Below are 23,270 nucleotides of genomic sequence, written 5' to 3' on the forward strand. Positions count from 1 at the left end.
CCTGAGTCCTTTCCCAGGAAAGCCCAACTCATTCCTGTCCAGGCTCTGCCTTGTGATACTGAGGGTCCTGGGCAGGGCCTTGGGTGTAACAGATGTCGGAACTAACCCCAGCAGGGCCTGACTCAGGCTCACTCAGGGCTTTGGAGGTTTCGGGGGAGCGGTGTTTAAAATGCCTAACGTGGCTCAGTGGATTTCAGTGTGAGGCCTAAACAGGGACAGCCCAGGGTCCAGGGATGGTGCCAGGAAATTCTCTTTGGGGTAACTTAGGCAGCCTGGCAGCAGGAACTAAGAGATGGAAGGAGAGGCAGGGAGGGCGCGTGGTGGGCAGTGTGGGCCAGGAAGCTGGGGCTGATGCCGACAGAGGTTGCCCATCCCGTCCCTGGCCAGGATGAGTACAGGCCTGACAAAGCACTGTCGGAGGGCGACCTGAAGAACGCCATTCGCGTGCACCACGCCCTGGCCACCAGGGCCTCTGACTACAGCAAGAAGTCTCATGTGCTGAAGCTGAAGACAGCCGACTGGAGGGTCTTCCTCTTCCAGGCACCGTAAGTGGGAGCTGGAGCCCCCTGGTTCCCACCCTCCCCCTCCTTAGGACAGACTCCCGGTGCCCCCTGCCCATCAGTCATGGTACAAGTGTGTCCCCTGACACAATCCAGCAGCTGGAGACACAGTGTGGTCACAAGTGGCACCTGGAAGCTGGTTAGAAATCCCATCTCTTGGCCAGCGCTGCAGCTCAATAGGCTAACCCCCCGCCTGTGGTGCTGGCACACCGGATTCTAGTCCCACTTAGGGTGCCAGATTCTGTCCTGGTTGCCCCTCTTCCAGGCCAGCTCTCTGCTGTGGCCTGGGAGTGCAGTGGAGGATGGCCCAAGTGCTTGGGCCCTGCACCCCATGGGAGACCAGGAGAAGCACCTGGCTCTTGGCTTTGGATCAGCGCAGTGTGCCAGCTGCAGCGGTCACTGGGGGGTGAACCAACAGAAAAGGAAAACCTTTCTCTCTGTCTCTCTCTCTCTCTCACTGTCCACTCTGCCTGTTAAAAAAAAAATCCCATCTCTTGGGCCTTGGCTTAGGCCTCCTGAGGCTGAGACTCTGGGACAGCTTGCAGCTGTGCCCCGAGATGCCCACGGGAGCCAATGGACGCTTACCACATCACACTTAGCTTCAGGAATAGGTGGCCCGTGAGGCCCTCCTCCCACTGCCCTGCTCCCCTGCCTTCTGAGACTGGCCATGGCCGTTGTTTGTGTCAGATGAGCTTCAAAGGAGGGACGCTGGTGGGTGGAGCCTAGCTGTGACCTTGCTGTCGCAGGGCGAGTGGCCGGCAGGACAGGAGGGTTGTGGCAGGACGGCCCTTGCCCTCGCTCTCTGATCACCTGGGCCTGTGGGCTGGAGGGCCATGAGTTCTGGCCCTGGGAGGACTGATTTGCACATGCACATGCAGGCTGGGCAGAAGGGGACTTCCCTCCACAGCTGCAGGCACGTCCAGCCCCAGTTCCTCTGCTTGTCTCCAGGAGCAAGGAGGAAATGCTCTCCTGGATCCTGAGGATCAACCTGGTGGCTGCCATCTTCTCCGCCCCGGCCTTCCCAGCTGCCGTCAGCTCCATGAAGAAGTTCTGCCGGCCCCTGCTGCCCTCCTGCACCACGCGCCTCTGCCAGGTTCAATGCCGGTGCTCATGATGCCACCCCCCAGACCGCCCCCAGCCCAGGCCCCCACAGCCCCTACTCCACAGCCCCTACTCTGGCTCCTCCTCCCGGGTACCTGGCCCAGGCTGAGGGACCCCAGGGCGGGGCAGAAGTTCTCCTCCGTCCCATGGTGCCCATCGCACTTCCGGTGTGCATGCTTCTCTGCCAGTGGCGGTGTCCCTGTGGGTGTGGGATGTGTGTCCTGGGGAGCCAGGGACAGGTGGCACGGCACTGGCCCTGCATGCGGTGTTCTGTGCTACCCTCACCTGCCCTTAGGTACTATTGTACTTGGAACCTGTAGAACACCAGTGCTCCAGGATTTCAGGGTTTTCTTGGAGAGGAAAGGGTAAATGGTGGCCAGAACTTGAGGAGTAGTGAGCCTGCCCTCTAGCTTAGAAACTTCCTGTCTGTGGCTGCTGCTGGCCTATTTGCTCCTTGGCCTTGCCCTGATTCTCTCCACGGAGCCCTGGTGGCTTCCATTTCTACCCAGAGCCTCTGTTTGGGCACACTATGCACACACCTACACCATGTACATGCACACTGCATGGCACACGTGCACACAGGTGCATGCAGACAGGTGGTCTGTGCACACACACCCACACACATGCAAGGTGTGCACGAAGCACAGAGGCCTGGCTGTACTGGGGCCGGGAAGCGTGTGCCTTTCTCCATCACTGGCAGTGTGGCAGACTGCCTGTGGGTGTGAGTCCAGGCATGCATGTGAAGGAATGTGTGTGTCCCGTGGAGCCAGGGTGACCAGAGAAAGGGCAATCCTTGGTCCAGAGGGTCTTTGTGTATGTATGAGGATTAGTATGAGCTGGGGGTGTGTCTGGGTCAGGAATGTCTCCAGACACACATGAGCACAAGGGTTCCCATCTCCTGAGCCTGCTGGGGAAGAAGGGATGCCCACGGTAGCCAGGGTAAGCGGGAGGGGGGCAGGAGCCCTCCTTAGGTCCAGAGCCCTGTGTTCGGTGAGCCTGGCCAGGCCTCAGGTTCCCCTAGCTGCAGCAGCGCCTGGCAGGAGAGTTAGACGTCCCCGAAGCAGGACCTCTCAGCTCAGGGCTGGCTTTTGCAGGAGGAGCAGCTGCGGTCTCACGAGAACAAGCTGAGGCAGGTGACTGCAGAGCTGGCAGAGCACAGGGGTCACCCCGTGGAGAGGGGCGTCAAGTCCAAGGAGGCCGAGGAGTGCCGGCTGAAGGAGCACTATCTCACATTCGAGGTGGGCCCTCAGGCGGGGTGGACGCTGGGGAGGGGCTGGGGCTGGAGGAGGAGGCCAGCTCCTGCCCGCTGCCACCGACGCCATTCCACAGCTGGGGCTCCTGGCGTGGGAGGCTGTCACTCTGTGGTCGCCTGAGCAGGTGAAATCCAACGACGAACCGTGGCTGCTGTGGGCCAGTGTGGTGCTGTCCTGCTGCCATGTAGTCATCAATCAATTGGACTGTCACCCGGTCTCCTGGAGAGTCTGGAGACCCCCCTCAAAGACCCTTCCTCACCTCCTGTCCCCCCAGGCCCAGCTTCTCCAGAAGCTCTGGCACCCAGCCCCCAAAACTCCCCACCCCTGTCCGTGGGGCTCTCGCCCCTTGTGCCGGGCACTTTGGCTTATCAAGCGGAGCAACATAGCCCCCCTTCCACTGTGGGACTGTGTTGAAAAGGTTTGGGGGAAAAGATGAGTTTGTGTTGGTGAAAAAAATAGTTGGGAGCCACACGTAGTTTTTTCATGACGTGCATTTTCCAAGAGCTCTTGGGAGTGCCTCCTCTGTTCCTTCCTGCCCTGGCTCTCTGCCCGCTGCGCTGGTTTTGCCCTGTGAGGCGCCGGAGTTGGGGCAGACTAAGCATTGCCTTTGTTGGGGGAAAGATGGGGCAGCGGTGGCGGAGGAAGGCAGGAGCCACTTGTCCCTTTGGGACTACCTCTAGACTGCTCTGCGGGGCCGGCGCTGGGGTGCAGCAGGTTAAGCCGCCACCTGCGATACCAGCATCCCATATGAGCACCAAATTGAGTCTGGCTACTCCATTTCTCCTCTGGCTCCCTGCTAATGGCCTGGGAAATTACCGGAAGATGTCTTAAGTGCTTGGGCCCCTGCACCCACATGGGAGACCTAGATGAAGCTCTTGGTTCCTGACTTTGGCCTGGACCAGCCCAGCTATTGCAGCTATTTGAGAGTAGAACAACGGAGGGAGGATCTCTCTCCCTCCCCCCTCCCTCTCCTCGTCAGACACTATGAGGTCTTCCTCTTAAATGTTCACTTGCATTTATAATCTCTATTATTTATTTATTTTCATTCTATCTGAAAGGCAGACAAAGAGATCCTCCATCCACTGGTTCACTCCTTAATTGCCCCAACATCCAGGTGGGCCAGGCTTAAGCCAGGAGCCTGGAATTCAATCCAGATCTACCACATGGGTGGCAGGGGCCTAAATATTTCAGCCAGCACCCTTGCCTCTCAGGGCGTACACCCACCAGAAGCAGACGTGTCAGGATTTGAACTGGGCACTGACGTGGGATCCAGGCCTCCCAAGTGGAGACGTAAGTGCTGTGCCAAATGCTCACTGCTGACTCTTCAGATAGTTTATAAACGTACTCAGTGTACACTGGGTATTGTTGGATGTTTTAATCTTCACTCATACGACAGGTTCAACAATGAATACCTCCTTACTATTATAGTTTGGATTTAAAAAATCTTTTACTCAGGGCAAAACACATGCCCAAAGTAATAGTCTTAGCCACTTGTTAAGTGAACGGTGAGTAGTGTTAAACCTGTTCACATTGCTGCACCATCCATCCACAAACTTTATCTTTCCAAACTGAAATTCTGTACCTGTTAAACATTGACTCTCCCCTTCACCTCACCCCGGCAACCATCCAGCTACTGTCTGTCTCCGTGAATTTGACTACTCTAGGCACTCCTGTAAGTGGAATCATATGGAACTTGTCTTTTTGTGACAGGCTTATGTCACTTAGCAGTATGTCCTTAAGGTTCCTCCATGTTGTGCCATGTGTCAGAATTTCTGTCCTTTTAAAGGCTGAATAATAGTCCGTGGTATGTGCATCTGTTGGCGGGCACTTGGGTTGCTTTCATCTTCTGGCAACGGTGACTAGCACTCCATTAAACAAGACCCTACCTTCAGTTCTTTGGATATATACTCAGAATTGGTATTTCCGGGTCACACGGTCATTCTGTTTGTAACTTTTTGAGAAGCCACCACTGTTTCCCATAGCAGCTGTACTATTTTATATTCTTACCAGCAGCTCTGATTTCTTACCAAGGTTCTAATTTCTCCATATCTTCACCAATATTTATTTTCTATGTTTTTAAAATGGTAGTCATCCTGACTGGTAGGAGGTAATATCTCCTTGCCATTTTGATTTGCAGTTTCCAAATGATTAGTGATGTCAAACATCACTAATGGCAGAATTAGAGAGGAGAGAGAGAGAGTGAGCAAGCGAGGACATGTCTTTTTTAAAGATTTATTTTATTTATTTGAAAGAGTTACAGAGAGAGGTAGAGACAGAGAGAGGTCTTCCATCTGCTGGTTAACTCCCCAGATGACCGCAACAGCCGGAGCTGCACCGATCTGAAGCCAGGAGTCAGGAGCTTATTCCAGGTCTTCCACGTGGGTGCAGGGGCCCAACGACTTGGGCCATCTTCTACTGCTTTCCCAGGCCATAGCAGAGAGCTGGATCGGAAGAGGAGCAGCCGAGACTAGAACTGGCACCCATATGGGATGCCAGTGCTTCAGGCCAGGGCTTTAACCCGCTTCCCACAGCTCCGGCCCTGAGAGAGAACATGAACAGGTCTGGAGCAAGCTGAAGCCAGGAGCCAGAAACTCCATCTTGGTCTCCCATAAGGGTTGCAGAGGCTCTAGTATTTGGGCCACCTTCCACTGGCTTCCCAGTGCATTAGCAGGGTGCTGGATTAGAAGTGGAGTAGCCGGGACTCAAACCAGCACTCTGATATGGGATGCCGGTGCTGGAAATGTCGGTTTAACCCACTGTGCCACAATGCTGGCTCCAGCAGTTTGTACATATTCGGGTGTTAACCCCTTATCTCATGCATGATTTGCAGATATTTCTCCCATCCTGTAGGTTGCCTTTTCACTCTGTTGATTATGTCTTTGGGTGTACAGAAATGTAACACTCTGATGTAGTCCTGCTTGTCCTGCTTTTTCTTTTTTGCCTGTGAATTTGGTGTCAGTCCACAAGTCAACGCTAATTATTTGGATTTTAAAAACCCCCAGTGAACTTTATGTGTGTCCTTGCTTAGTTTTATTAGATAGGTCTAACCCTTTTTCTTGATTTGTGAGGAACATTAAGGAAATGAGTCTTCTGTCATATGAAGTACAGGCGTTTCTCGTTTTATTGTTCGTCTTCTGACTCTCTTTGGCCTTTTGCTGTCCTTTCCCCAGAAAAGCCGTTATGAGACCTACATCCACCTCCTGTCTGTGAAAATCAAGGTGGGCTCGGATGATCTGGAGCGGATTGAGGCCCGCCTGGCCACCCTGGAAGGGGACGACCCTGCTCTTCGGAAGACACACTCAAGCCCTGCCCTCAGCCAGAGCCACGGGCCTGTGACTGGCAGCAAAGCCACAAAGGATGCCACTGGGTCCGATACTTAGCTGGCGTGGACACGAGGGCCCCGCCCCCAGAGCGCTCAGCACAACTGCAGCCAGGCGCCTCTCGCACCCAGCTCCAGGCAGTTGACGGGCAGCCCGGGGCGTGCGGGGAGCCCTGTGGGCCCAAGGCGGTGGAGTGGCCGTTTGTGGCTACAGTCTCCTCGCATCCCGGGCCGCCCTCTGTGTCCTTGCATCCTTGACCCTCTCCCCAGCCCTTGTCCCCCTTCCACCGCCGAGCCCCGGTTTGTAGGCCGGTAGTGCGCATGCTCGATACACCACTTCCGGGAGGAGCCGGAAGGGCCGTAGTGTCCTCCGGGCCTCCTGCTGCTGGCGCCTGCCCTGTGGTCGAGGGCAGGTCTGGGCTCGGGGTTTCCCGGTGGGAGTGCCCGCTCTCCCCCTCCTTCCTGTTGAGCAGCAGCGGGTCTGCAGACCACCAGCACCGTCCTCTTCCTGCTCTTCCCAGCAACCTCGGGGCCCACGCCAGCCCCTCCTGCCTCCCATGGCGACCGCCTGGGGACCGGGCCCGCCCCTCCCAGTGCCAAGCAGACGCTACAAGTGCGTCCGCCTCTCCTTGGTCCGCTGGGGCACGACTGCCTCCTTTTATACAGACACAAGTGTGTATGTATATAAGAATTATATATATGTATAAGGAACTCTTAAAGATGGCTTCGGAGGCGACAGCAGTTCGGGGGTGAAACCCGAGGAAGGCAAGGCTTGCTTCGGAGCTCCGCCTTCTGCCCCGTGGGAGGGCCCCAGTGGCCCTGCTGGAGACTGCGCTGACCGCTCTTAGCCCCCGTCATTTCCTCTTCCGGCTGACCTGTGACTTAACGCTGCCCTTGCAGTTGACGCTTCTGGACTAAAGAGGGCGTGTGCGCGCTCCCCCTCGGTCCGCGGGAGTCCAGGGGTGTGAGTGCCGTGGGACCAGCCGGTAAGTTGCTGCTGCCAGGTCTCTGAGCCCCAGGGGCGACCTCTTGGGCAGGTCTCTGTGGCCCGAATGAAAGACCCTCTGCCTTGCATATCGCCGCTTGCCAACAAGCCCAAAGAAGCCTGGTGGGGGAAGGTCGTGGAAGCCATCAATGGTCGGTGCTGGGAAAAGATGGACGGACAAGCCGGTGATGGTTGCGAGTTCTCCGGTCTTTGTAGTGAATCACAGAGGCGTAGCCGAGAACATGTTGGGAAGAACGGAGAGCTCCGCCACGGCACAGAGCAGACCATGCGACCCTGCACTCCTTAGATTCACAGGGTAGGGGTCATGGCCCCCTCTTTGTAGCGATGATGAGCAAATCTTTTTTGTTGTTTCAGTAGGTTCCTGTAGTTTGGCCTGCAGCGCGTTGACCTCAGTGGTAACGTGTTTAGTTAATAAGATAAGCCAGCCTTGAGTCTGAGTACCTAACGTTGCAAGCCCAATCGCACTGGATTGAAGGGACGTGTGAGTTCGTGAAGCGATGTAGTGATTTAAGTCCCGAGGATGAAGTTGGATCAGCTGAAGCGTGTTTTCTGACTGAACCATCTGGCCCCTTCGCTTTGCTCAGGGGAAGTAGATGTGCACTTCAGTGACACTGAGAAGGCTGGGTGGCACCGGGAAGGGCTGCCCGGACCTCCCGTGCGGCGGCTTCTGCAGGGCAGGTGAGTGGAGGCGGCAGGCCCTGGCGCCCGCTGCCCAGAGTTGTGCTTCCCTGAGCACTAGTTGTGCCTCCCGTCCGTAAAACAATTTTTAGTTCTCTTCCTTAATTGTATAATTATTTATTTGTAAATTATATACATGTACTACTCTACTAAAATATTATGTACATTATAAAAAATAGAAATTTTAAAAAAGGTGAGATAAAATAAATCTAAATCAGAGTTCTAATATTTTTTCCTGCCTTCGAAGCAAACACCACGCTCCACTGTCCCCCTCCCCCAGCCTCTAACCCTCCTGCATCCTTTTCTGGCACCAGCCAAATCCAGGTGAGATGCGTTGGGTGCTTGGCGCCACCTGGTGGCTGTGGAAATGGACCAATGGGTCAGGCACTCAAGGGATGGGCCCTGGGTGGCAGTGTCTGTGGCCTTGATCCTCTGCTTCAGTGAGTCACCTGTGTGCTGCTCGCTCTGTTGGGGGCTGCCGGTACTGTGAATAGGAAATTTACCCAATTCCCTGTCCCCATGGGGCTCGCAATCCGGTGGGGAGAGGGACGGGTAGCCGCCATTACCATTTGGGGTTCTGAGAGGGGAAAGAATCCAGGTGTGGGGAAGAAAACTGACCTAGGAGGTTGCACGGGTGTCGTAAGTGTTCAAAGCTGCAGCTGTTCTGGAAAGACTGTACTGAAAGTTCCCCAGGGGACGTTTGAGAGAGCGGAGAGGGGGTGTGTGTGAGCAGACATGCTCTGGGGAGCCAGCCCCACGTGTGAGAGGAACGGGTGGGAGCTAGGAGGAACGAGCCTAAGAACTCAAGCTTGAGATTTATTTATTTTGAAAGGCCGAGAGAGAGCACGTGCACATATGCAAAATATTCCATTCGCTGGTTCACTCCTCAGGTGGCCACAGTGGCTGGAGCTGGTCTGCTCCAAAGCCTGGAGCCAGGAGCTTCTGAGTCTCCCACGTGGGTGCAGGGGCCCAAGCACTTGGCCCGTCCTCTACTGCATTCCAAGGCCCATTAGCAGGGAGCTGGATTCAAAGTGGAACAGCCAGGGCTTGAACCAGCTCCCTTGTGAGATGCCGGCACTGCAGGTGGTGGCTTTACCTGCTATGCCACAGTGCTGGCTGCCCCAGCTTGGTTTTTCTTGCTCAGGATTGCTTTGGCTATTTGGGGGTCTTTCATGATTCCATATGAATTTTAGTGTTTTTTTCTTACTGTGTAAAGAATGGCATTGATATTTTGATAGGGATTGCATTGAATCTGTAAATTGCTTTAGGTAATATAGACATTTTATTTTTTTAAAATTTGTTTATCTATTTGAAAGTCAGTTACAGAGAAGGAGAGGCAGAGAGAGAGAGGGAGAAATCTTCTATTTGTTGGTTCACTCCCCGAATAGAGAGAGAGAGAGAGAACTCTTCTATCCGTTGGTTCACTTCCCAAATGGCTGTAAGAGCCAGGGCCAGGGGTGGGCGCCGTGGCTCACTAAGCTAATCCTCCGCCTGTGGCGCTGGCACCTCAGGTTTTAGTCCTGGTCGGGGCACCGGATTCTGTCCCGGTTGCCCCTCTTCCAGGCAAGCTCTCTGCTGTGGCCCGGGAGTGTAGTGGAAGATGGCCCAAGTGCTTAGGCCCTGCACCCCATGGGAGACCAGGATAAGTACCTGGCTCCTGCCATCGGATCAGCGCGGTGCACGGGCTGCAGCAGGCCAGCTGTGGCGGCCATTGGAGGGTGAACCAACGGCAAAGGAAGACCTTTCTGTCTCTCACTGTCCACTCTGCCTGTAAAAAAAAAAAAAAAAAAAAAAAAAGCCAGGACCAGGCCAGGTTGGAGCCAGGAGCCAGGAGCTTCATCCAGGTCTCCCCCGTGGATGCAGGGGCCCAAGCACTTGGGCCGTCTTTTGCTGCTTTCTCAGGCACATTAGCAGGAAGCTCAGGAGTGGAGCAGCCAGGATTCGAACTGGTACCCCTATGGGATGCTGACACTGCAGGCTTTACCCACTGCGCTGCAATGCTGGCTTCTCGACACTTTGATGATATGGATTCTTCTGATCCATGAGCAAGGAATATCTTCACCTTTTTTTGTGTCCTTGATTTGTTTCATCAGTGTGTGATAATTTTCTTTGTGTAGATCTTGGACTTTTTTTTGTTAAATTTATTCCTAAATATTGAATTTTTTGTGGGTATTGTGAATGAGATTTCTTGATTGCTGTTTCTGTTGAGTTCATCATTAGTGCACAAAAAAGCTGCTATTTTTTGTATGTTTATTTTGTAATCTGCAACTTTACTGAGTTGGTTTTCTATTCTTAAAGCTTTTTGGTGGAGTGTTTAGATTTTTCCATTACAACGTCATGTCATCTGTAAACATGGATAATTTGATTTCTTCTTTTCCATAATTGTCCTTGCTAAAACTTCCAGTACTATATTGAAAGAGTGGTGAAAGCGGTCATCCTTGTCTTGTTCCAGATCTGAGGGGAGATGCTTTGAGTTTTTCCACATTCAGTGTGATACTGGCTGTTGGTTTGTGATCTATAGCCTTTATAATTTTGAGGAATGTTTCTTCTATACCTAATATGTGCAGAATTTTTAATAAGGAAGGGGTGTTAAATCTTTTTTTAAATTCTTTAAGTGAATCTTTTTTTAAAAAAATTGATTTATCTGAAAAGCAGAGTTGCAGAGAGGCAGAGAGAGAGAGATGTCTTCCATCCACTGGTTTACTCCCCAAATGTCCGCACTGGTTGGGGCGGAGCTGATCCAAAGCCAGGAGCTTCTTCTGGGTTTCCCACATGGGTGCAGGGATTTATAGACTTGGGCCATCTTCTGCTTTCCCAGGCCTTAGCAGAGAGCTGGATCAGAAGTGGAGCAGCAGGGACTTGAACCAGTGCCCATATGGGATGCCGGCATTACAGATGGCAGCTTAACCCGCTATGCCATGGTGCTGGCCCCCAGTCTCTTTAAATTTTCTGAGAATTGATTTGTGGCCTAATGTGTGGTCTGTCCTAGAAAATGGTCCATGTGCTCAGAAGAGGAATGTGTGTTGTGTAGCTGTTGGGGAAATGTCCCGTGAATGTCTGTTAGGTCCGTTGGCTCAGTGGTAAGTTTCAGCTCTGTGTGTCTGTTCGGTGTGGATGATCTGTCCACTGATGAGGGTGGGGTGTTGAAGTCACCCACTGTTGTATAGGGTCCCTCTCTCCCCTTAGGTCTAATAGTATCTTCTGTCGGTATCTGGGTGGTCTTCTTGCTGAATTGAACCTTTTATCAAATTACAATGTCCTCCTTTATCTCTCTTCACAGTTTTTGTTTTAAAGTCTTTTATCTGATAAAAGCGTAGCTATGCCTGCTCCCTTTTGGTTTCCATTTGTGTGGTGTCTCTTTTTCCAACCCTTCACTTTCAGTCTCTGATCTTTGTGAAGTGAGTTTCTTGCAGGCAGCATAGAGTGGGGTCATGTTTTTTGTGCATTCAGCCAACCGAAGTCTCTAAGACCTGTCGTATTGTTCACTGGATAATGATTATGCTCTGTTAGTGAGTTTGGCGGGGTCGTGCATTTTCGTGATGTGCTGTGCTAATGCAGGACGCCTTTCAGAATTTGTTGTCAAGCTGGTCTGGCGTGGTAGTTCTTAGTTTTTGCTTATCCAGAAAATACTTACTTTCTGTTTCACTTTTTTAAAAAAGATTTATTTATTTGAAAGGTAGAGTTATAGAGAGGAAGAGAGAGCGAGAGCTCTTACATCCATAGGTTCATTGCTCAGATGGCTGCAATAACCGGAGCCATACCTATCCAAGAGCTTCCTCCAGGTCTTTCATGTGGGTGCAGGGGCCCAAGCACTTAGGCCATCTTCCTCTGCTTTCCCAGGCCATAGCAGAGAGCTGGATCGGAAGTGGAGCAGCCTGGACTCGAACTGGCGGCCATATGGGATGCTGGCACTGCAGGTGGCAGCTTTACCCGCTATGGCACAGTGCTGGCCCTTTCTCTTTCACTTTTTTTTTTTTTTAAGATTTATTTATTTGACAGGTAGAGTTACAGACAGTGAGAGGGAGAGACAGAGAGAAAGATCTTCCTTCTGTTGGTTCACCTCCCAAATGGCTGCTATGGCCGGAGCTATGCCAATCTGAAGCCAGGAGCCAGGTGCTTCTTCCTCATCTCCCATGCGGGTGCAGGGCGCAAGCACTTGGGCCATCCTCCACTGCCTTCCCGGGCCACAGCAGAGAGCTGGCCTGGAAGAGGAGCAACCGGGACGAGAACCTGGCGCCCATATGGGATTCCGGTGCCGAAGGCGGAGGATTAGCCAAGTGAGCCACGGTGCTGGCCCCTCTTTCACTTTTAAAGGGTAGCTTCGCTGGATACAGTATTCTTGGTTGGAAGGTTTTTTCTTTTAAGATCTTGTATATATCATCCCACTCTCTTCTGGCCCATAGGATTTCTGCTGAGACGTCTGATGTTAACCTAATTGACACTTTTATTGTCTTTAGGATTCTCTCATTGGCTTCAGCTTTTGACAATTTGATGATGACATATCTTGGAGAAGACATTTTTTGGTTGAGTCTGCGTGGGGTTCCTCGAGCTGCTTCTATGTGGATTTCCATGTCTTTCAAGAACTGGGAGATTCTCAACTGTTTGATTTAGTAGGTTCTCAACCCCTCTCTCCTTTTCATCTCCTTCAGGAATGTTTGGCTGTTTAATGTTATCCCATGTATTTTGTAGACTGTATTCACTGTTTTAATTCTTTTCTCTTTATTTTTGCCTGAGTTGTTTGAAAATTCCTGTACTCGAGGTCAGAAATTCTTTTTTTTTCACTTGGTCTATTCTGTCAAAGCTCTCAATAATACATTTTTTAAAAAGATTTATTTGAAAGGCAGAGTTACAGAGGGCTGGAGAGAGAGAGAGAGAGAGATCTTTCATTCGCTGGTTCACTCCCCAAATGGCCGCAGCCGCCAGAGCTGTCCTAATCTGAAGCCAGGAGATTCTTCCGGGTCTCCCACGCGGGTGCTGGGGCCCAAGGGCTTGGGCCGTCATCTTCTGCTTTCCCAGGCCACAGCAGAGAGCGGGATTGGAAGTGGAGACACCGGGACTCAAACTGGCACCCATATGGAATGCTGGCACTGCAGGCGGTGGCTTACCTGCTATGCCACGGCGCCAGCCCCTCAATAATGCTTTCTATTTCACTTATTGAAGACTTCATCTCCAAAATTTCTATTTGGTTCTTCTTTTTTTTTTTTTTAAAGTTTTTTATTTGTTTATTTGACAGGTAGAGTTAGACAATGAGAGAAAGAGAAAGGTCTTCCTTCCGTCGGTTCACCTCCCAAATGGCCACTGCGCCAATCCGAAGGCAGGAGCCAGGTGCTTCTCCTGGTCTCCCAAGCGGGTGCAGGGCCTAAGCACTTGGGCCATCCTCCACTGCCTTCCCCGGGCCACAGCAGAGAGCTTGCCTGGAAGAGGGGCAGCCGGGACAGAATCCGGCTGCCCCAACCGGACTAGAACCTGGGGTGCCAGCGCCGCAGGCAGAGGATTAGCCAAGTGAGCCGTGGCACCAGCCTGGGTTCTTTTGGAGGCTTTGTACGACCCGGTTTGTTCGTGTTTTCTTGTATCTGTGTTGACATCTGCCCATCTGGTGTATTCCTCTCTGTAAAGAGTAGGCTTTATTGTGAAAGGGTTTATGGTTTAGCTGGAATGCAGGGTATCGCTTGGCTTGTTGCTTTGGCTTTGGTTGTAGGTGAGCCCAGGAAGATAGTTCCTGTGTGATTTCTTTTGTCTTAATCAGTGGACCAGTCTGCTGCAGTTCACAGGGATAGAAGCGTGGCCTTGAGATGAATAAAGGTTCCCAGGGCATGTATCTTTGATCCATTATTTCAGTGTCGGTCTCCCTGGTGACGTGATAGCCAGGGCCTTGTTCTTGGTGCTGAAGGAGATAGTGTTGGCTGCTGTCCTACCAGCAAGCCTGAGTGATGCTGGGGATTTGTGGCAACAATTGCTATGGCTCTAGACTGTGTGATACAGATGGCCCCTTCCTCAGGTCCTGCTAGGAGAGTCTAGCTGGTGCTGTGGCTTAGAACACCAACAAAACTACTCCTAGGACTAGGGGGTGTGAACTGGCTCTGGTGGCTACAGGCGTACAGGAGATTGGACTCTGGGGGATGCAGGTGGGTTCTCCCTGATGTCCACTGGGTAGATTGCAGTGGCAGCAAGAAATTCAGAATGAGTTGTTACAATCCTGGTGTTGCAGGGTGTAGTGGGTCATTACCCAGATCTCCCTGGATGGGAACAGATTTTGTATGGACTGCTGCTGGTGTTAGCTCCCAGAAGCTGAGGCGCCTCCCCCTTGCTCATGTAGAATACGTGAGCATAGCACTGGGGCTACCGCCCAAGAACTCCTACAGTTACTGGGTGCAGGGGATCTTGGCTTTGCCCCACTGTTGCCCTGACTCTGGTACTGGGAGAATGGAAGCACAGCTCTGTGTGGGTGGCAGAGGAGAGGGGAGGGGGCACGTCGGCTTCCCTGCTGCAAGCCTGGCAGTTGCTCAGACCCCAGCAGCTCTCCAGGCGCAAGTAAAGGTCAGTGGGTGACTGTGGGGTTCGCTCTGAGCCTACAGTGTGAGCGGTGGGTGCCCAGCAATTCCTGCTGCCTTGGCGTGGTAGGCTGGCTGTGCTGTGCTGGCCGTGCGCATGGTTGGCTGCAGTGATCTCTGTCTTCTCTCCTCGTGTCCCATGGAGCCTTTGTTTTCTTGCTTTTTCCACTTCTTCACTGAGAATTTCCACCAGACCCCTGGAAACATAGTCCTTCCTTTTATTTTTTTATTTATTTGAAAGGCAGAGTTAGAGGCAGAGGCAGAGAGAGAGAGATCTTCCATTTGCTGGCTCACTCCCCAAATGGCCACAAATTGGAGCTGGGCCAATCAGGAGCTAGGCATTTCTTCTAAGTCTCCCATGTGGGTGCAGGAGCCTAAGGATTTTGGCTGTCTTGCACTGGTTTCCTAGGTCATAGCAGAGAGCTGGATCCGAAGTGGAGCAGCCAGTTCTTGAACTGGTACCCATATGGGATGCCGGCACTGCAGGTGGTAGCTTTACCTGCTTTGCCCCAGTGCTGGCCCCATTCCTTTGTTCTTTTCATATCCCAGAGCAGCTTGAGTTAATGTGGCTATACCGTATTCAGCCATCTTGCATCTCTCCTATGCAGTTGGTTTTTTTTTTTTTTTTTTTTAAGGTTTATTTATTTGAAAGTCACAATTACAGAGAGAGGGTGAGGAGGAGGGGGAGGGAGAGGGGATAACTTCCACCCTCGGTCCACTCCTCAGATGGCTGCAATAGCTGGGGGTTGGCCAGGAGGAAGCCAGGAGCTCCTTCCAGTTCTCCCACGTGGGTGCAGGGGCCCAAACACTTGGGCCTTCTTGTGCTGCTTTTCCCAGGCCATTAGCAGGGAGACAGATCGGAAAGGAGAAGCCAGGACTTGAACCGGCACCTGTAAGGGATGCTGGCATGGTGAGCAGCAGCTTTATTGGCTAAGCCACAGTGCCGGCCCTGGGGGTTGGTTTCTGAATGAGAATTTAGAGGACAACAGAAACTCAGCCTTTGGAATAGTCAAATGAGGACACTCAGCTGGGTCATGGAAAGGTTGATGGGTTCCCCAAAGGGCCTCCGGAATATATTTGGGTGCCCTAGGGGTCAGGGGTCACATAGAAGAATTCCTGGCTCTGAGCAGCAGTCGGGAGACTCTGGGAGAGTTGGGGCGGGTCTTGCCAGCTCGTGGTGTCCTCAGCTGGGCCGTCACAGGCCCCTCCCTGCACCCCACAGCGAATACCGTGACTTCAGTTCTTACTCCACTTTCTTCCCTCCCCTGCGGTTTCTGTCACTCTGATTCAAGGACGCAAGGCACGGATGTTGTCTTCCCTATCAAAGTATCCGCTCCGTAGGCATCTGCCACGTGTCTGAGCCAGCGGGGTGCTTCCTATACAGCGCCCCCTTGGAGTGGGTGTTCACATCCCTTGCAGGGCAGTCTGAAGTCACGCAGCTCACAGGGGCAGAGAATGTGTTTGAACTCGGCCTGCTGCTGCTTTCCCATCTGCAGACCTCAGACTGCCTCCTTCCTCACACACGCTCACACGCTCACGCACGCCATCCGCCTTAGCCATCGACAACTCCCTTATGTCTGGCTGGAACTTGAAGCTTCCTGGCTTAGCAGATTGCTCGATGAGGGGACAGTCCCCTTAGCCCAGCACCTCCGTCTCCATGCCTGGCGTCACTGCTGCGGGCTCCAACAGGCCCTGGCTTTGAGGGGGTACAAGAGTAGGGGAGAGAGCAACCCCTGTGGGCTTACGAGCCACAGCAGCTGTGGCCCTCTGGCAGCCAGGGCACCCATTACGCCGCCTTGCATGTCTAGACTATGCCTGTGACATGCCCGAGGCCCCAAGGGTCATCTTGCCTCAGCTGCCCCAGTGCGGGCCCCACAGTCCCTCCCTCCTCACCCACCTGGGCCCGGAAACGGTTGCCTCAATTCGGCTCTGTAGCTCCGGGGCAGGAACTGGGCCAGAGTTCTGGGACTGGGTTTGAAGCAGAGCAATTTGCGTCAGTGCCTTGGCCAGGTTCCCCAGCAGCCAGGGGGGACACCTTGTAAATGTTCTTGGAGCCTGTCCTGGGAGCTGAGGCCAGGGAAGTGAGCGGGAGGGTCACTTTGTCCCAGGACTGCCCTGGCCATGCAAGTCTCCACCCTGACATCTGTCCACCCCCGCCAGGGTTCATCCTGTCTTCCCTCCTCACCTGGGGGCTAGGCACACACACTCAACCAGGAGTTAGTTCTGATTTTATTTATAATATAAAAATGTTCAAGTGTCAACAGTCAGGTGTTTGGACATCTCAGGACAGGGTGCCCATTTGTTTCTGTTTGGGATGTAATTTTTTTTTTTAAACAATGACCTTTTTGACAAATTAGCAGTGGACCCAGTTGTGGGGGTGGGAGGGCAGGACTGGAAGTCGTAGGTGGGTTGGGGCTGGAGGGTGGGCTGTGAGAGGGACACGTGTTGTTTTATTGCTAAGAGGCGAATCGAATACACTGAGTGGCTCTTCTCGGTCCCAGCGTGACCATGCATCCGATCTAGAGTCTGAAATGCAAAGGACATGCAGGCGTAAAGTAGAAAAGACGACCTGTAAACGAAGGTGCTGCGGTGGAGGCCGTGGGGGAGCAGGCGCCGCCCCCTCCCTGGGCCCGGGCTGTCGGGGCGACCTCCTCAGCCCCTCCCGGAGCAGCTGTGAGGAGCGGGGAGCCACCTCCCCTTTCGGTGCTGCCGCTGGTCTTTGTCTCCCTCTGGAAGTCACCTGACTCCCTCATGCTCCTGCCTGGCGGCAAAGCTCCCGCTCAGGGCCGAGCCTGGTGACGCCCCTCCCACCCGGCCGCCCAGGAGCCCAGAATAGCGTACAGCAAAAGGCACCACAATATAAGTTTCTAGTAAAGAGTCAAAAAATTGGCCCATCTCTCTTTTTTTTGTTTTTGTTTTTTTTTCGAAGCTGTAAATCAGGATGTTACATATAAATAGTTTCCCTATAAAAACGTCTTTGCCGTTAGCTAGTATTATAAGACAATTTTTGCTAAAATGAAAATAAAACATTTTGTTATACTTTTTTCCTTTTATAGAAAATAAAAATATTTTTATTTCTTTTTTTTTCCTCCTCTCTCTCTGCGGTCGGTGGTCTCTGTTCGCCATAAAGACAGTGGGGCGGGCGAGGCGGAGGGGCGGCAGGGCCCTCTAGAGGGGCGCCGAGTCCTGCTTGGTGCGCGCGGGCGGCCCGCGGCTGTGTCTGCTGCTGGCCCGCGTGCTGTGGCTGTCCAGGGAGTAGTAAGTCCTGCTGTCGGCCGCGGGGCAAAGCGGCGGCGAGTCCGAGCGCAGCGCGTCGTGCGCCGCGCGCAGGCCGAGGAACGGGGTGCTCTCGGCCGCCAGGGCCCCGTCCGCGTCGTCGTCCGAGGCCGAGGCCGAGCCGCCGCCCGAGCCGCTGCTCAGCGACAGCGAGTCCCGCGCCGCGCGTGCGCGCTGCGCCGCCAGCCCGTTGAGGCGCGAGCGGCGCCAGCGCCGGGGCCCCGCCGACGTCCTGCGGGACGCGCCGCGCGTGCGCTGCCGCGGCGGCGGCGGAGCGCACTCCTGCGTGGTCTCGTACTCGTCGTCCTCCGGGATGCGGAAGGGGCTGGCGGGCAGGCTGCCCAGGCTGCCGCCCAGCGCGCAAGCCCCGCGCCGCGGCCCGGGCCCTGCCGCCGGGTAGTAGTAGCTGTCGTAGCTGCGCTGCATGTCCGCGCCGGGGCCAGGGCCGGGCCCGGGGCCCGGGGGCGCTGGGTGCCGCAGGAGCGGCTGCTGCTCCGCCAGGCGGTAGTTGATGGGCGCGGCGGGCGGCAGCGACACCGCATGCGCGGAGTTGGGAGACGTGATCTCGAAGGTGGGCACCTGCGTGGCCAGCGAGTAGTGGAAGTCCACGGGCGACAGGCGCGCGGGCGTGGTCAGGGCTGACACGTACCTGCGGGGAGAGGCAGAGGTGTGGATCGGGGTGCCACCCAAGGTGGCCTCCTTGCCCGGATCCCACGTGTGAGAGGGCTGGGGGGTGGAGGGGACTCTTATCCGTTGGTACCATCGCGTGCTGGGGGACTGGCCGGGCCCAGTGCCTGACTCATGGTCATTGTGTGGAGAAGCTCACGGTCGGCGGGGTCAGCCTCGGGTCAGGGCATGTTAAGGGTAAAATCTCAGCTAATGCCATAAGTCTCTAAGAGGCTTTCCTTGGTCCCTAGCATGCGCAGGAGCCTGAGAACATTTAAGTCCACTCAGCCAGGAGGTGGCCAAGGCTCACGGCAAATCCCAGAAGCCACAATTCCTCATTCAGAGGGCCCGAGACCTGGACTCCCTGGCCCTGGAGCGGAGATTGACCCCGTGGCCTGCTGGCTTCCGGAGGGAGGCGTTCTCAGGCTGGGTCGGAAGCCGCTGCATCCGGGTACCTGTCCCTGTCCCTTCTCCAGGTTGTCCTTGTGTGAGCCCATCAGCTCCCTGCCACACAGACAGGGGCCACCTCCCTCCATGGGGGCTGGCAGTCGCTGCCCTGCCGCACCAGCCCAGGGAGTCCGGTAGGTTCTTGACAAATCACCTGACTCCCCACTTCCCTCCACGTGCAGGTGTAGTTAACCACCAAGTTAACCGAGTCCGCCACCACCCGGAGCCCCAGGGTGCGCTCTGGTTGTGCCTCCACCCTGCCCTCTCTCCTTCACTCTGCCTCCCCAGAGGGACCTTTTAAAGACAGCACGAGGAGGCCCTTGCTGCGTGCCCACCTGGGCTCTCCACGGGCGTGGCCCCGCTGCACTGCTCCCCACAGCCCACACCAGCCATGCTCTCTTAAGGGCCTCTTTGGGCCCAGCTCAAGTGTCCCCCAGGCCTGCCTAGCCACACTGCTGTGCCTGTCACCTTCCTGTCACCCGGAAGGGGTCTGACTGTAGCACTTAGAACAGGAGCCAGGGAGTTTTTGCGCGAGAACCCGGGGTGCCTTCCCTGGAACCAGGCTTAACAGGCGTTGTTCTCCCTTCTACAGGCTACGGGGTCCGGGTGATGAAGCCGCCCCACGTCATGCAGGTGGCAGAGATGGGCATGCTGCCCAGCCTGCGAGCTCCGCAGGAGCAGGGACAGGTGCTATCTTGGGCTTCCTGAGGAGACCGTGCCTGGAGGGGGCTGAGCTGAGTGGGGGACATCGGCTCTGCTCCCCTCGCAGCCGAAGGCCACTCACGGACTGAGGGAAGTGGAGCCGGCTGCCTGGGACTCCTGGTCCGGAGTGCAGGAGCAGAGTTTCCCGGTTTGCAGTCATTCACAGCATGAGAACCCGGCAACCGGGCCTTGGGGCGATACCGCAGGCCTGGGAGCGTGCCTGGCTCCCGCGTGTCCTGCACTGGCCAGCTTCCTGGGCCTCAGCCTCTCCCCCCCCCCCCCCATGGTGTCTCTTCCTGCTGGGACGTGGTGCCGCGAGGATGGGTTCCCGGTGCAGTCAGTAACATCTCCTTCCGCTCCGGAAGGTGTTCCCAGGAGCACTGCCGAGAGGCCCAGGCCCCACCAGGGACAGTAGTAGCCGCGGCGTCAGGTGCAGCTTATGCCCCTGGGCAGAGCCTCCCCTTTCTGGGACCCTGATGGTTGGGGATGAGGCTCTGTGTGATGTCCCCGAGTTGCCCTGCGGGTCAGAACTGACCTCTCACTGTGTGGGGAGTCACGCAAGGAGTCCACGGAGTCGTGGTAGGGTGGTACGGCGGCCCTGCGCCGCTCCTCCAGGCTGTAGGCTGCTGCCCGCCGGGCCCGGGCCTCCACACACGCCGGGCTGTTGCACTTGCTGGTGCCCACTGAGGACAGCATGATGCCGGACTGGGAGTCGGAGGTGAGGCTCTCGGAACGTTCCAGGCTCCACGTGTGGCTCTCATGTCTGGGAAGGCCGGATGGGGGTGAGTGGGCAGGGGGGACATGACCGCCTCTCCTGGGCTCCCTGGGCTGGTATGCAGTGTCCCCGAGGCCCAACCCCATGGTGACAGGGGGCTGGGCAAGCTGCAAGGTACAAAGGACCCTTCCTTTCCTCGCTGCCACCAGCCTTGTCCACCCGCAAGGGTCCTGCACCGTGACTGTTAGGATCTTGGTCCCAGTGGCCCCTCTGTGGACGCCTCAGGGAAGGAAGGAGCTGCCTGTTTCTGGCGCTGCGGTGCTTGGTGCTTACATGGGCAGTACCCAGCACCCTGTCCACCCCCTCACTCTGAAGACTCAGGTGCACAGCAGCCTGTGCCAGTGGCTGCAGATGGTGGCAGGTGGCTGAGTCATGAGGTGGCGGCACTGGGTGGCCGAGGTACAGGGGTCTACACGCTTCTGGGGGCCTTGGGAGGGGGCCCACCTGTGGCTGGAGGTGGGCGTGGCTGTGGAACAGTGGTGAGAAGGAGAACAGGAGTGGCTCCCCGAGAAGGTGGTCTCAGTTTCCCTGCGGATGACGTGGTCTGTGGCAGGCACGTTCTTGGAGATGTACTGCAACAGACAGGGCCGGGCTGGGTGAGTGGGACTCGGCCCTTGGGGCCTGCTCACCTGAGCAGGGGAGATGGTGGCACAGCAGTGGCCCCTGCAGCTCCGCGCCCAGCCTTCCTCTGGAAGTGGTGAGAGCGGGACTGGCCACCTTGCGGCCACCTTGCCAGCTGCTGCCCCAGCCTCCCCCCCCACCCAGAGGGCACAAGAAGGCTGGCTGTCCAGCGAGGGCTGGGGGCGGGGCCGGGGAGCACCACTCACGTCTGCCATCTGGATCTCCTCGGGGTCCAGCCGGGGGTGGCTGGGCCCGTTGGCCAAGATGCGGTTCTGGTGGGCTGGGCACATGTTCTGCCGGAGGTGGTTGTGCATCTGCTTCCGCTGTTTCCTGCACCGGGGAAGGGTGGGTGAGCGCCAGGCTGACCCGCCAGGGACCTCTGCCCTGGAGCCCTCCCATCTGCCCCTGGACTAGTCGCACCTTGAGCCCAGCAGGGCCTGGGTGCTGTGGAGCCCTGGGCTAGTAACGGAGGTTCTCTGTTCCACTTTGCCAGCTGCCCATTCCAAACTGCTGCGGGTTAGCATTTATAAGATACTCAGTCACAGTGCAGACTCCCTCCTACCCCTAGTCATGGACTTGGTATTGCTTGACTGTGTTCCATAGTTAGGAGGCCGCAGGCCCGCAGGGAGAGGTGATAAATGCTTACAGAAATGGGGGCTGGCGCGGTGGGTCCAGCTTATTGCTGGGACTGCCTGGAGTCCTGTCAGCGTCCTTTCTACTCTGTGCTCCTGTCCACTTTCCTGCTCACGTGCCTAGGGGGCAGCAAACGATGGCCCAAGGACTTAGGTTCCCACCACCCATTTAGGAGACCCAGAATTCCTGGATCTCAGCTTCAGTCTGGCCCAAACGTGGCTGTGGCTGTCATTTGGCGAGTGAAGTAGTGGATGGAAGGTTCCCTCTCTCTACCTCTGTCACTCTGCATTTCAAATAAATCAATCAGTCTAAAAACAAAGAGGGGCCGGAGCTGTGGTATAGCTGGTAGAGTCACTGCCTGGGATGCCAGCATCCCATGTAGGTGACGGTTCGTGTCCCAGCTCCCTGGGAAAGCAGTGGAAGAAGGCCCAAGTGCTTGGGTCCTTGCATCCACGTGGGAGACAGGGAAGAAGCTCCTAACTCCTGGCTTTGGTCTGGCCCTGCCCTGGCTGTTGTAGCCATTTGTGGAGTGAACCAGCGCACGGAAGATCTGTCTCTCCTTCTCTTTCTGTAACTTTCCAATAAATCAATCTTTTTTAAAGAAAGACAAACTAGAGACTTTCAGTAAAGGGCTCCAAAGAAAATAAAGCACCGTGCTATGGGTCGGGGTCAGGGGTCAGAGGTCAGGGCTCACATTTGTTTCAAAATAAACACGTCTAATCATGGAATTCCCCTGCTGAAAGCCCTTCCTCAGCCCCCTATGCGCCATTTCTTTCCCCAACCCCAGGTCTCCCTGGGCTCCACCCCCAGCTTGCTGCATCCTGGGATAGCTTGTTTCCAAGTCCCCCCCCCCCCCCCCCGTCCTGCTCTGGCTGGCCTCCGGGCCTTTGCACATGCCCATCCATTTACCTGCAACACCTGCTAAGTCCTCACCTCTCAGCCCCCAGCCCAAGTGCTGCCCTCCAGCTGAGGTTAGCTGCCTCTAAAACACGTCCTGACACTGGGCCCTGCTCAGAGTCAAGTGGGCAGGACCTGGTGTCCCACGAGCCTTGATTGAAGGCTTGTTGAAACGAGGAAATGCGGTGGAGTCAGAACGGGGGGCTGGCTTTGCCCCAGTTCTCGGACTTCGTTTTCTCTCTTGGACCTGATCTCTTGCCTGGGCTCAGGCACCTTGCTCCTCACCCACCTTGCTCCTCTGTAGCAAGGACAGCAGGGCCTTCGACCCACAGATGGGGCAGCCCCTCAAGTGCTGGTGATGTCCAGACCCCTCATTTCCAGATTTGAACAGATGGGCCAGACCTACGCACTACATCACTCTACAGCCTTCACTGGCTCCCCCTCAGCTTCAGAATAAACTCAGGTGCTGCAGCTTGGCTCTTAAAGCCCCTGGTGCCACTGGGTCCTGCCTCTCTCTCTAGACTCAGGTAGCCCGGGCTGCTCACGCCCGGGAACGCAGCTCCGCCTCGGCTGTGCTTGCACTCTTCCAGCTACACTGCCTCTGGCACTTGTCCTTGCTCCAGGGTTCGGGGAGCCCCTGTGGCACCCCAGCTCCCCCGCTTCCCTCCGTCACTCCCAGGCTAGCGTTGCGCAGTACCCTTTGAGGTGTCCTTCGTTGGGAATGCAGCTCCCTGCCGGGCCAGCACCCTGAGAGCCTGCCTGTCTACGAGGGCAGCTGCACGCTC

At 55.4% G+C, this 23,270-nt stretch overlaps 2 protein-coding genes and 1 long non-coding RNA gene across 18 annotated transcripts in view; 2 read left to right on the forward strand and 1 right to left on the reverse strand.

The window, feature by feature from the left end:
* Positions 1 to 8,162, forward strand: part of PSD2 (pleckstrin and Sec7 domain containing 2) — a 56,223-nt gene extending 48,061 nt beyond the window's left edge. For all 5 annotated transcript variants that reach the window (XM_051843449.3, XM_051843451.3, XM_051843447.3 and 2 more), the window contains 4 exons: positions 388 to 545; positions 1,509 to 1,653; positions 2,756 to 2,899; positions 6,085 to 8,162. In XM_051843449.3, coding sequence (XP_051699409.3) covers positions 388 to 545; positions 1,509 to 1,653; positions 2,756 to 2,899; positions 6,085 to 6,294 — 657 coding nt within the window. In that variant the 3' untranslated portion in view covers positions 6,295 to 8,162. The remainder of the gene's footprint in view (positions 1 to 387; positions 546 to 1,508; positions 1,654 to 2,755; positions 2,900 to 6,084) is intronic.
* An 8,526-nt stretch (positions 8,163 to 16,688) lies between these two features.
* NRG2 (neuregulin 2) overlaps positions 16,689 to 23,270 on the reverse strand; it is a 183,355-nt gene continuing 176,773 nt past the window's right edge. For 5 of the 11 annotated variants that reach the window (XM_089335957.1, XM_089335955.1, XM_089335956.1 and 2 more), the window contains 3 exons: positions 20,779 to 21,285; positions 20,095 to 20,322; positions 16,689 to 18,393 (listed from right to left, as the gene is read on the reverse strand). In XM_089335957.1, coding sequence (XP_089192083.1) covers positions 17,637 to 18,393; positions 20,095 to 20,322; positions 20,779 to 21,285 — 1,492 coding nt within the window. In that variant the 3' untranslated portion in view covers positions 16,689 to 17,636. Of the gene's footprint in view, positions 18,394 to 20,094; positions 20,323 to 20,778; positions 21,286 to 23,270 lie in introns of those variants that run through there. The other 6 variants (XM_089335960.1, XM_051843446.3, XM_051843444.3 and 3 more) reach the window with 3 other exon arrangements.
* Positions 18,175 to 19,975, forward strand: LOC127490511 (uncharacterized). 2 transcript variants are annotated; one of them, XR_007918486.3, is made up of 3 exons: positions 18,175 to 18,315; positions 18,662 to 18,991; positions 19,450 to 19,975. It is a non-coding gene; the product is annotated as an uncharacterized LOC127490511 (long non-coding RNA). The 2 variants fall into 2 exon arrangements; XR_016236203.1 differs by having other exon boundaries at positions 18,662 to 18,861.

This window comes from Oryctolagus cuniculus, chromosome 6 (assembly GCF_051225735.1).
Source record: "Oryctolagus cuniculus isolate XC-2025 breed Fujian yellow rabbit chromosome 6, ASM5122573v1, whole genome shotgun sequence".
NCBI classification, from domain to species: domain Eukaryota; kingdom Metazoa; phylum Chordata; class Mammalia; order Lagomorpha; family Leporidae; genus Oryctolagus; species Oryctolagus cuniculus.